The sequence below is a fragment of the Xenia sp. Carnegie-2017 genome, unplaced genomic scaffold (assembly GCF_021976095.1).
Source record: "Xenia sp. Carnegie-2017 unplaced genomic scaffold, XeniaSp_v1 HiC_scaffold_13, whole genome shotgun sequence".
Classification (NCBI taxonomy): domain Eukaryota; kingdom Metazoa; phylum Cnidaria; class Anthozoa; order Malacalcyonacea; family Xeniidae; genus Xenia; species Xenia sp. Carnegie-2017.
The window spans coordinates 9,139,741-9,151,523 of record NW_025813436.1 but is presented as its reverse complement, the minus strand read 5'-3'; the positions used below and the strand labels follow the sequence as shown (position 1 = coordinate 9,151,523).

At 33.0% G+C, this 11,783-nt stretch overlaps 1 protein-coding gene across 1 annotated transcript; it reads right to left on the bottom strand.

Annotated features, from left to right (window-relative positions):
• Positions 1-3,603: 3,603 nt before the first annotated feature.
• Positions 3,604-10,470, bottom strand: LOC124433361 (germinal-center associated nuclear protein-like). The gene is made up of 24 exons (XM_046983122.1): positions 10,360-10,470; positions 10,151-10,292; positions 8,687-9,997; positions 8,419-8,609; positions 8,245-8,326; positions 8,063-8,161; positions 7,851-7,931; positions 7,557-7,702; positions 7,207-7,275; positions 6,937-7,083; positions 6,813-6,874; positions 6,539-6,671; positions 6,300-6,376; positions 5,963-6,230; positions 5,890-5,896; positions 5,709-5,857; positions 5,339-5,569; positions 5,109-5,192; positions 4,910-5,028; positions 4,723-4,818; positions 4,447-4,648; positions 4,154-4,306; positions 3,816-3,884; positions 3,604-3,729 (listed from the first exon to the last, which is right to left on the bottom strand). Exons 1-22 carry the CDS (start codon positions 10,387-10,389, stop codon positions 4,298-4,300), a joined length of 3,735 nt encoding a protein of 1,244 aa, XP_046839078.1. The 5' UTR covers positions 10,390-10,470; the 3' UTR covers positions 3,604-3,729; positions 3,816-3,884; positions 4,154-4,297.
• Positions 10,471-11,783: the final 1,313 nt, after the last annotated feature.

Here is an 11,783-nt window from a genome sequence, read left to right as displayed (position 1 = left end):
CACATCGTCATCATCAGAATATGATTTTCTAACTGTCGACTTCAATCTAGAGACTAAACAACACATTAAAGATTGTATATATATTCATAAAATATGAAAAAAGAAGAAAACTATGAATTAATACTTTCAATTTTTGACAAATCATCATTTACAGCATCTATGAAATCATTTAGCTGACTTTTTGAACGATCATACCTGTAGAAATTAGAAAAAGACAACCTCGATTTGATAAAAAAAAACATTCGTATTTTTTTTATTAAAGGCTTACGTGGTTGTGTTTTCGAATGATTCATTTGTAGCAACGATCCACGAAGAAGGTGGTTTGAAATCGTTAAGAGATTCAGATAAAAAATAAATATTGGTGCGAGGAAGGTTATGAAGCGAAGAAAGCATTGTTTCAACACATGCATCGATTATCTCAGTCCATGGCAGATCAGCTGCTCTTAAATTATATGTAGGAGAAAAAACACGTAAAGACGACGTGTCACGCGACGACATGACGAATGGTTTGAAGATTTTTTCAATGCTAAAACGATAAAAATATTCTTCATTTAGGTGACAATATACTTGCAAAGCTTGAATGGAAATTTAAGAGTAGAAATTAAAAAATACATTACCGATTGTTTAAAATGTATTCATACTTCTTCAAGGGTTCAGACTTTAACAACAAGTCGATATAATGCAGGCAAAGTATATATTCTGAAGACCAAGTTCCTATGAAGGAATATCATCTTAATAACGTAAACGCACATCGCAAAAATATTCAATTTCTAATGAGTCTTTAACATTTTCTTCATTTTACCATCTTGAGCAGCCGACGGTGGTGTAGGTAGCTTTAACTTCTCTATGAAACTTTCCAACGACCGTAAAGTTTGTGGAGAATTCCACGACAAGAAAGAACCAAAGTTATTGTACGAAATGTTTCTATCAACAAACTCAGTGATAGGCCAAGATATGTTTTTTAATTGACTGTTGGTAATCATGGCAATCACGTGATCTAAAACTGCGTTATAAAGCTCGACAAGAACTTCAGGACACTAAAAATAAATAAAAACTTATCTAATGCACTTAATAGTGAATTAGTGTGGAGGAAATGCAGCAAACATAAAGATGGGTGAATGGTAAATTTTTGTAGAAATCGTTATTAGCATACCTGTGGTTCAAGATGGCAAGATTTTCGACGTATGTTTTCATGGCAAAAAGGAATCATGAAATGTTTCGTAATTTCTAAAAAAAAGCATATACTCAAATTTACCAAGAAAATTCTTCAAAACATAATACACAAGCTCTACTGAACCTTTTCTAGTATGTTTTTCAAAGTATCTTTTTTAATGGACAAGAAGGTTGGAGAATAAAACAACATCCATTGAACCACTTCAAGAAGCTAAAAGATCAATTTTATTTTATATATAAGTGTGAAAGACCATGAAACTATTGAAATGTTCAAAAAAGATTTTTCACTCGTTGTTCGTGCCATTGGATAAAGCTAACCTGTTTATGAAAATGCTCTGGTTCTGAATCAACGTGAATCGAATAAACGTTTGAATGAGAAAGAAGATGTTGTCGACGAAAACTCTCGATGTCGAGATAATCTTGTACTTCATCTAATTCATGATAAAAACGTCACATCATTAAAAACCATTAAGAATCATACAATTCGTCTGATTCCCCAAAACCGAAAATAAACATTGAACTAATCTCAACAAACCTTCAAGACTATGAACAGACACGATGTTTATGATGACCAATGGCAGGCCTGGAATAGATGGTTTTCCTCTCAAAATTTGCTCCAATCTCGCGCGACATTTTCTCCAAAACTTCTTAAAGATTCACCAGAATTAATTTATAAGCACCAAAACATTAAAACCAAGAAGCAATATTTTCATACACAAGCATCAACTTTGATGCACAAACATGAACTTTCATGCACAAACGTCAAATTTCATACACAAACATGAAATTTCATGCACAAACGTCAAATTTCATACACAAACATGAAATTTCATGCACAAACGTCAAATTTCATACACAAACATGAAATTTCATACACAAACGTCAAATTTCATACACAAACATGAAATTTCATGCACAAACGTCAAATTTCATACACAAACATGAAATTTCATGCACAAACGTCAAATTTCATACACAAACATGAACTTTCATGCACAAACGTCAAATTTCATACACAAGCATGAAATTTCATGCACAAACGTCAAATTTCATACACAAACATGAAATTTCATGCACAAACGTCAAATTTCATACACAAACATGAAATTTCATGCACAAACGTCAAATTTCATACACAAACATGAAATTTCATGCACAAACGTCAAATTTCATACACAAACATGAAATTTCATGCACAAACGTCAAATTTCATACACAAACATGAAATTTCATACACAAACGTCAAATTTCATACACAAACATGAAATTTCATGCACAAACGTCAAATTTCATACACAAACATGAAATTTCATGCACAAACGTCAAATTTCATACACAAACATGAACTTTCATGCACAAACGTCAAATTTCATACACAAGCATGAAATTTCATGCACAAACGTCAAATTTCATACACAAACATGAAATTTCATGCACAAACGTCAAATTTCATACACAAACATGAAATTTCATGCACAAACGTCAAATTTCATACACAAACATGAAATTTCATGCACAAACGTCAAATTTCATACACAAACATGAAATTTCATGCACAAACGTCAAATTTCATACACAAGCATGAAATTTCATGCACAAACGTCAAATTTCATACACAAACATGAAATTTCATGCACAAACGTCAAATTTCATACACAAACATGAAATTTCATGCACAAACGTCAAATTTCATACACAAACATGAAATTTCATGCACAAACGTCAAATTTCATACACAAACATGAAATTTCATGCACAAACGTCAAATTTCATACACAAACATGAAATTTCATGCACAAACGTCAAATTTCATACACAAACATGAAATTTCATGCACAAACGTCAAATTTCATACACAAACATGAAATTTCATGCACAAACGTCAAATTTCATACACAAACATGAAATTTCATGCACAAACGTCAAATTTCATACACAAACATGAAATTTCATGCACAAACGTCAAATTTCATACACAAACATGAACTTTCATACCGTTTTATCTTTTGCATGTTCACACGAATCTACAATGAGTATGACACCAGTTAAACCAAACAAAACGCGTTTATTAATAACTTCATCCAACTCAACATTTGAGAGAAGTCCATAGGAAGCCTGGCGATTAATAAAATCATATTACTGACGAACATATTTAAATTTCTGTGTTGGTACAACATGTTTCTACCTTTATGGAATAATTTAACCCATCATTGTCATTCTTTAAAGACAATTGTTCCAACTAAAGATACATTAAGAAAAATAAAAATAAAACCATCTGGCAGGACTCGAAAATGAAATGCCATTAATTCACTTATACAATCATTAAAGGTACCTTCGATTCCAGTCCTTTTGGAAGAGTTGAGCGACTTGAATTTGTACTGTCGTGAAATTTACACCTAATCCAGCTACAAATGTCGCTAGTAGAGATCATCAACGTTATATGGAAATGATATCAGTAACTTTACACAATCCACTGGTGGCAAAGAATCTTGTTTTGCGTTAATTTTTCTTTGTTTGTTGAGCTTTTCTAAATCGATTGGCTGTATTGTTTTGACTCTATTACAAAAACAATAAACACAGATTATGAGAAAGCGCTAATTCAAGCAGTAAAATTGAAAACAAAAAACCATAAAAGATAATACCTCTTCACAACATTTTCATTTGTCTTTCTCGAGAGCAATTTCTCAACGTTCACTCGATCTTTCAAAGAACTAAAAAAACACGATGAGTATCACAACCATGATATCCCTTACTATATGGTAATATCCCTTACTATATGGTAATATCCCTTACTATATGGTAATATCCCTTACTATATGGTAATATCCCTTACTGTATGGTAATATCCCTTACTATATGGTAATATCCCTTACTATATGGTAATATCCCTTACTATATGGTAATATTCCTTACTATATGGTAATATCCCTTACTGTATGGTAATATCCTTTATTATCTCGCATCACAATATCAATTGTACCTGATATCGTAAAGTGGATAGCCCAAGCTCTCCACGTTCTTCTACGTTAAATAACTTTTAATTTGTTGTCGTAATGATAACAAAGGTGATCTTGGAGGGAGATCTTGTAACACACTTCGTATATACATTCTAGTTTTGTACTCTTTACGCCAACTAAAAACATAAATTGACAAAATGATGTGAGCATTAATTGTTTATTCAAACAGGTGATTTGATTAAATACAGGATTTCAACGTAAAAAAAACAAAAAAACAAAAAGAAAAATTTGATGCCATTGTATAGTTACAACATACATCTCCAAGTATTTTGCCGTTTTCTTTTTCGAAATAATTCCTCTTTTTCTTTAACTCATCTTTCATCTTTTTTACAGCATCTTCCCTCACATATGTGGCAATAACTTGGCATTGCTCACAGATCATCTTCGCCATAATTTCTTGCATAACTACTGCTGACATATTTGTAAAACTTTGAGTCCACATTTGGTCAGAAATATCACTAAACGAGAATCGAGAAGATGTAATAAAAATGCGCTTAAACTACAGTGTGTGGTAAACGATGTACAAATGTACCTCATTGTCTGTACAGCTACGTTTTTCAACTCTACTTTTATCACATCATATAACAATTCATCTCTCACTATCGACGTCATTCGATCACGTGACACACTAATTTTTAATTTTTTCCAGTTTAAAAGCAAAAATGAGCTGTTATTCTTTAGTTTTCTCATTAAACTATACAGTGATAACGACTGCATACCGAAGATTTTCTCGTTCTTTCTCAATTGTTTCTTCTGCAAGATCGCTGAGTAATTCATGAATGGATTCAATGAGAAATGTTTCCATAAACGACTTCGTCATTTGTTTCATAAGAAAGACCTGATAGTTAACACAAAAGAGAAGAAATTAATGGCAATGATAAGATAAAGAATTACTATAGTTAAAAATAAAATCTGAACCTCACGAGTTTCCTCTTCATAAACATTCTTCACCATGTCATAAACAACATTGTTAAGTAATGCCAACATTACGTCTTCAACAGCCTGAACATAACCATATAAATTTAATATTCAAATAAAAGTATAAACACGATTGAACATGGACAAAACTTTCAGGAATCATCATGTAGGAAAATTTTTGCGTTTGCTTAGTAAGTACTTCGACAGAAAAGTAACAATTCACATCGTACCTGATTAAACACATCTTGTGCATCTTTTACAAAGTATTGGGAGATAGGACACGGCTGTACCGATGATAGGTTGCTTATGGGCTCATGAATGTCATGCAGTGTATCTGGTGTATCTGGCGTGTTTTGCATCAATGAAAGAAGATTATTCAAACCAATATATCGGTTATTGCTATCAAAACTAGAGACAGGTTGATGTATGCTACATACAGGTAAAGGACAACCATTAACAATCTAAAAACACGTCAAGTGCCCCATTAATCGCATTTAAGACAGAAGTCAGAAAATGATGATCAAAAACATTTCTTTCTTGTTTGTGTATAGACTTCGATATTTCAATTAAACCCAATAATAATAATAAATTTTATTTTACCTCGCTGATAGAACAATAGCGTTTACTTTCAATTCCATTCATTGAACGTTGTGAAGGAAATGCCATTTCAGGTTCAACGAAAGGTGCTTTCGAGAAACGCAAAGCATCTTGCATCACAGTGAAATTAAAGTGATTACAAAACGAGTTACCTACAACAAAAACGAGTTACCTAGAACAAAACGAGTTACCTACGACAATAGACAATATAGATGACACTAAAGCACTTTATGAAAAACAAGAGTTTTTTTTATCACCTCATTTATGTCTTCAAATGCAAGAACATCTTTTAAAACTTGAAGTGGATACATTTCGTTAGCAGAATAAGCCCTCGTCATTATTTTTAATGCCATTGCTCGAACTTGGTTAAAGTAACGATGCATTACGCATGCGTTAAGATAACTCGTCGACTGAAGAAGTTTAAAGAAACGAATATAGTTATGAGTGTTTACTGAACTGAAAACTTCTAATGAAAATTTCACTTCAGGAGAATTGCGAATTTCCACACGATACTGCATTGCTTTTCTGTTAAAATACGAAAAAAGTCGAATGAAAAACAGAGATTTGTTATAAATATACGAGAAGTATACAAACCTTAACGAATCACCTTCATTTAAATTCAATAATATATCATACGCTTGGAATTCTGCTTCGTTTTCACACTTTATTCCCTATAATAAAACAAAAAAATACATTCTATTAATAATAAATTGTGTTGTATTGAATGAAACATATAAGATAAAGGACAATTATTTTCAAATGTTTATTCAATCTTGTGCTCATGCATCAAATTATATTTAACTTTACACTTAAAAATTGATCTTAAGACAAACCTGTTCACTATACAAATCAGTGTAAATTTGTTTCAAAGTTTGGAGGCATTTTGTCAAATTTTCGTTGTTAATCTTTGGATCAAAAGAATGTATATCTTCTTCACAAAGGTAATGAGAACAAAATATATGAAATCTAGAAAATAGTTCTCGTTAAAACAATATTTTACATGAACATTCATACATACAAAGGGTTCTGAGATTTATGTCTGAATCACAAAAATGAAAATATATCACAAAATGAAACGTTCTTATAACTTCTCAATTCTATTTTCACCTGGTTATTTTCTCGACAAGTTCCGCACTTTCTTCATTACATAAATGTTGTTGAGTTATATCCTAAAAATAAAAACACAACTTGATGATAAAGTTCCTACCAGAACGTGAAGGACAACACTAACCTTTCGTATTGCACGTGTTCGATTCCAAAGAAAATTAAACCATTCTCCCCATTTATCGCCATTATAGTTCATCACGTGACACATAAGGTAGTCCAATGTACGATGAAGGACATTCACAGGTCGTAATTCGTGAGCAAGAGGCTCGAGCTAAGAAGAAATTTGATTTTGTTATCATGATAAACAAATACACTCAGACAAAGAAATATTTTGATCTCAACTCGCATCAGACAAACAAATCGTTAGACGTTCAAAACATATCTACGTAAATACCTTGTCTGCCGCTGACCGACTGTACTCTTTTACCGCTCGTCTATGATCCACTTTTGGAACATCACCGTCCTATATGTATGATTAAGATTAAGATTAAGATAAGTTCAGATTAAGATTAAGATTTATTAAAGATAAGTTCAGGGAATTTTTAACTAAACGTTTGATAACAAATAAAATGTCCATAATCGACATCGAACAAGTTAGGGATTATAGTTTAGCTATGTAAAGTTTGAATCATAAACATTCGTTGTTTCTTTCAAAATTGATTATTTATTTTTACAATCAGCTTATCTTGAAGTATTTCCATAGCAGGAGTATAAGTATATTTGTAAACAACAAATTTATCCTACTCTGTACTCATGTGTCTCAGGGATCATTTCAAAGATGCTAAGATTTGCTTGACTTTCTCTCATGTAACGTTCTTTCTCAGGACACATATCGCAACACACACCAACAACAACAGGAGCATTTTTAATATCCTTGTATGGTGTAATTGCTGAAATATACACAATAGTAAACAGCAGCAAATACAAAACAAGTATCCACAAGAATCCCCATTGTACCTCTGCCAATATGAAATATTATCATGTAAAAATAAGCAAAGTATGACAGTAGTATTTAAGACGACTTAAAATATTCCTGACCTTCACGAATCTTTTTATCAACTTCATCCAGAATATTGTATCTTTCCGTTGCACTCAATGCCGGAGGGAATTCTCCAACATCTAGAAATGTAGACATGATAAGGCTAAACAGTCTATCGCACGATTAAAAAGGAAAAAAATAAGTATTAGTTAACACATTGAAATTTTTGAGCTGATCAGGCAAATATTTGACGAAATAATCGAAGACTTACCAATACTGTTCAAAGCATTAGTTATCGATGATTTTCTGGACCTTATTTCTGTCATATCATGATTTGCTTTCTCCAAAGTACGAGAAATTCTTCTCGTTCCTTGTAAGACAACAAAATCATCATAACGATTAGAATGAAATAAAAATGATAACGATAACCCTGACAGAATTGTTGCAATTTACCTTTCTTCTTGCACCAGAAAACATGGAGATTTTCATTGGGAAAAATTTCGGTAAGCGCTCCTTTCACTGATCCTGCACGTTCCTAATGACATAAGAAACCATTGAGTTACAAAACGTTTGCTTGTAAATTGAATCCAGTCAATATATTAAAGTATTTGTAAATGATCGTTTTACATGAGAATCAAAGTCGACAATAACGTTTCCTTTTGATGGTTGAAGAGATACTTTGGATGCACCAAATTTTTTCAACTCTTTCAGTAGCGTCTTTCTGTCAAAAAAACGGGACGATAAACCTTTGATGACGATCGATGTAAGGTCAGAGATATCCCTTCCAGACAAAGTACGATCAAATGTAGTTGAAACAACTAAAGAAGACAAACAACACAAAACGTCTATGTTACACTGGATGTTTTAAATAAGTCATCAATGTAGCATCTATTACCTTTTTTGTTGTTGTTTACATTCTGTGAGTTGCTAAACATCGTACTTCCATGTTCAACATTCGTTGATGAGAAATCTCTTCCTGAAATGTTTGTTGAACTATCAGAATAATCAACGTTTCCAAACGTCAATTTGCTATCCACTGACGATTTTTTTGATTGTGAAAAAATACCAGAAAATTTCGTATTGAGAACAGAAGGTGCTGCTTGACTACAAATACTCTCATTATTTGCGAACTGAGAATGAGGTCCAATTATTTGCAACTCCTTCCCATTGTTCCGTTTGTCTTCGGGTACACTCGATGTAGATCGTTTCTCGTTTGCAATTGATGAACTAAATACATTTGTCTGTGGCTTATGAGTGATGGCGTTAGATGTAAATACTTCATTTGTCTTTGATGATAAGTTTCCTGATTTGTAATTAAAAGAAGTTTTTGTGAATATTTCACGAGAATTGGAAGATGTTGAAGCTTGCAACAAAGTAGAATCAGCGGCAGTGCTTGTTTCGGGAAGGTTAGAGATCTCAGGTATATTACTTGACATCTTGAAAGAAGGTTGTATTCCTGGAATTGTAACAGATGACGTGGATTGTAAGTTCTCAAAATTACCAAAGACGTTATTTTTTAGCGATGAAACATGAAGATCCTTAGAAACGTCTGATAATGATGGTGGAATTCCAAATATGCTACTGCCCAAATTTGAATTACTAGAAATCTTCAAAAATTCAGAATTCTGAGAAGATGGTTTCATCATGTTCGTAGGGTTCAAATGTTTATCAGTGTTACCAAAAATAGGAGTTTGGCTTTCCAATTGAGAATTAAAAATACTTGCATTTGAGCCTTGATTATTGGCGATTGCTGGCTGCACAACACGACTGAACATATTTGACCCAGTCACATGACTTGTGAGATCATTTTCTTTAATTGTGGTGACAGGTGCAGAAGATGACAAAAAATTTTTTAAATAAGTTTGATCTTCATATTGTTTAGAGGCAAATACACCAAAATTTTGTGGCCCTGAATTATTCATGTTGCCAAATGATGATTCTACATTTGTATTTTTCATATTTGTTGACGATCCACTTCCAATAGGAGTAGTAGATTGATATACACTAGCATTGGTTTGTAATCCACCAAACACGTTTCCCCGTGTGTTTATTGATGTGCTTCCAGTTACTACATCACTCTCCAAATGCCTTGAAAAACTTTCCTGGACAAGAGGACTAACGTGTCGTTGTGAATTTGTTTTTGATGGAAATTGTTCATTACTTCTGGCCACAGAACCAAAAGTATTTGTCCTTTTTTCATGTAAAGCTACATTAAGAAAAAAAAACATTTGTGATAAAAAAATTGAAAGTAGAAATTTTGATTTTGAACAATAAAGTTATAACTCTACAGACAAAGATGACGATCGTGTCTTTGATGGACCTGAATGTGGCACAGTGTAAATGATAAATAAATAATAACCTTCACCATGATTACTGGGTCTGATACGACGAAAATGTCCCTGTCTATTGCTGGCATTTTTCCTTAACTCAAGCATGCGTCTTATGTCTCCTCTACGAGCATTTTGACCACTACTTGATAGTCGACGAACAGCTTGCTTCTTCTGAAAAATAGATACATGTTTTCCTCGACAAAAAATATCTAATAAATGGTCACACAAACATATATACCTTCTTTTGTCCAATCTGATTGGCATTCATGTTTTTCAAAAGTTTCTTTTTAAGGTTTCAATGTCCACAAAAGAAAAAATTGTCATTAAGTTAAAATCCAACATGGCTGTCACCAGCTTCCTCTCAGTGAACTTATATGACGTTTAACAAAAACCACTGATGTAATGCAGTTTCTGTAATCTCCATAATCCTATCTCTCCGACTCAAAACCAAACGAGGCCAAAAACACTGAGGCGGTATAACCAAGGGGAAAAGGCACTACCTTTCTTTTCAAAAAAACTATTAAGCGTTGGATAAATAAGGTCAGGGACGCTGGAGCCAAGGGGCTAGGTGGGCTGAAGAGCCCTCCCCCCCCCCACCCCCACCCCCTACGTTTGCAATAGCAAAGCAAAAAAGATAGATTGAGCTGAAGATATTGTTTAGAAGTGTTTTTAAGACATCATAGTAGAAGTAAGGACTTAGTCCCCCACACTTCATATGTTGCTCCGCCGTCCCTGCATGCATCTTACAAAACATTCTTATTTACTTAAATAGGAAAATCTTTTTCTTGTTTTTTCATGTTACTTATATTTTCCATCGAATTTTAAATTTGCTTTCGCAAACAGTAGCGAAAAGAAAAGTTTTAAAGACTGACATAAACTGACATACATATATTAACACACAGCTCACACATTTGGGGTTAAATGTGTTAAATAACGATGTAATGATAATGTGGTGGAATTTTGGTGCGTTGACTCCGTTCAATGATAATTGAGCTTGCAGGTGAGACAACTTTCGTTACAGGATTTGTTTGTAAGTGTTTCGTTGACAGAATTTATAAGTCGCGTCAAAATGAGGAGTGTGTTTTCAAATGAGCAAGCACGTACTGGAGTTGATTAAGTTGGATGAGGTCCTTCCTGATAAGGAAGAGATTCACAAATGTAAATAAGGCATAGTTTGATACAGGTACGTATCTCGCAGAAAACAATGTCAGCATGTTAACATTCCACTTTTTTATTCAACGCGCAAAATTTTACCGTATTGCATGTCTTAACTGACATTTGTATATTTAACACCCATGTAAATGTCTTATAGTTAGTATACCAACTTTATATGTAAATCTTTTACACTTAAAGCACTCAATATCCATGGTATTGCTTACTAACAGTTTTACAATGGACATTTGTATTTGTTCTAAGAATTCGTTTTCCACATAACAAATCAATAGTTATCATGCAAGATATTAAGGAATTACATTCTATTTTGATGTTTCTTTTTTCTTGTGAGTGTTCATCCAAGGAGTATAAAAATCGCACTACAGACATGCGGAGATGCCTACCAACCGTTGTGCCATCCACAAACTCAAGGATAAAAAATGACATCAAGCCATCTGGGTTTGATCAAAATACGAGTGAGCGTTGAATGCAAAGTTTACTTTCTCAATA

Excerpts from the sequence above, each read along its gene's own strand:
- LOC124433361 (XM_046983122.1), bottom strand. The coding sequence starts at position 10,389 with ATGAATGCCAATCAGATTGGACAAAAGAAG. Across the intron at positions 6,875-6,936 it reads GAACACGTGCAATACGAAAG|GATATAACTCAACAACATTT; the intron begins GTTAGTGTTGTC and ends TTTTATTTTTAG. Across the intron at positions 5,193-5,338 it reads CACAAGATGTGTTTAATCAG|GCTGTTGAAGACGTAATGTT; the intron begins GTACGATGTGAA and ends GGTTATGTTCAG.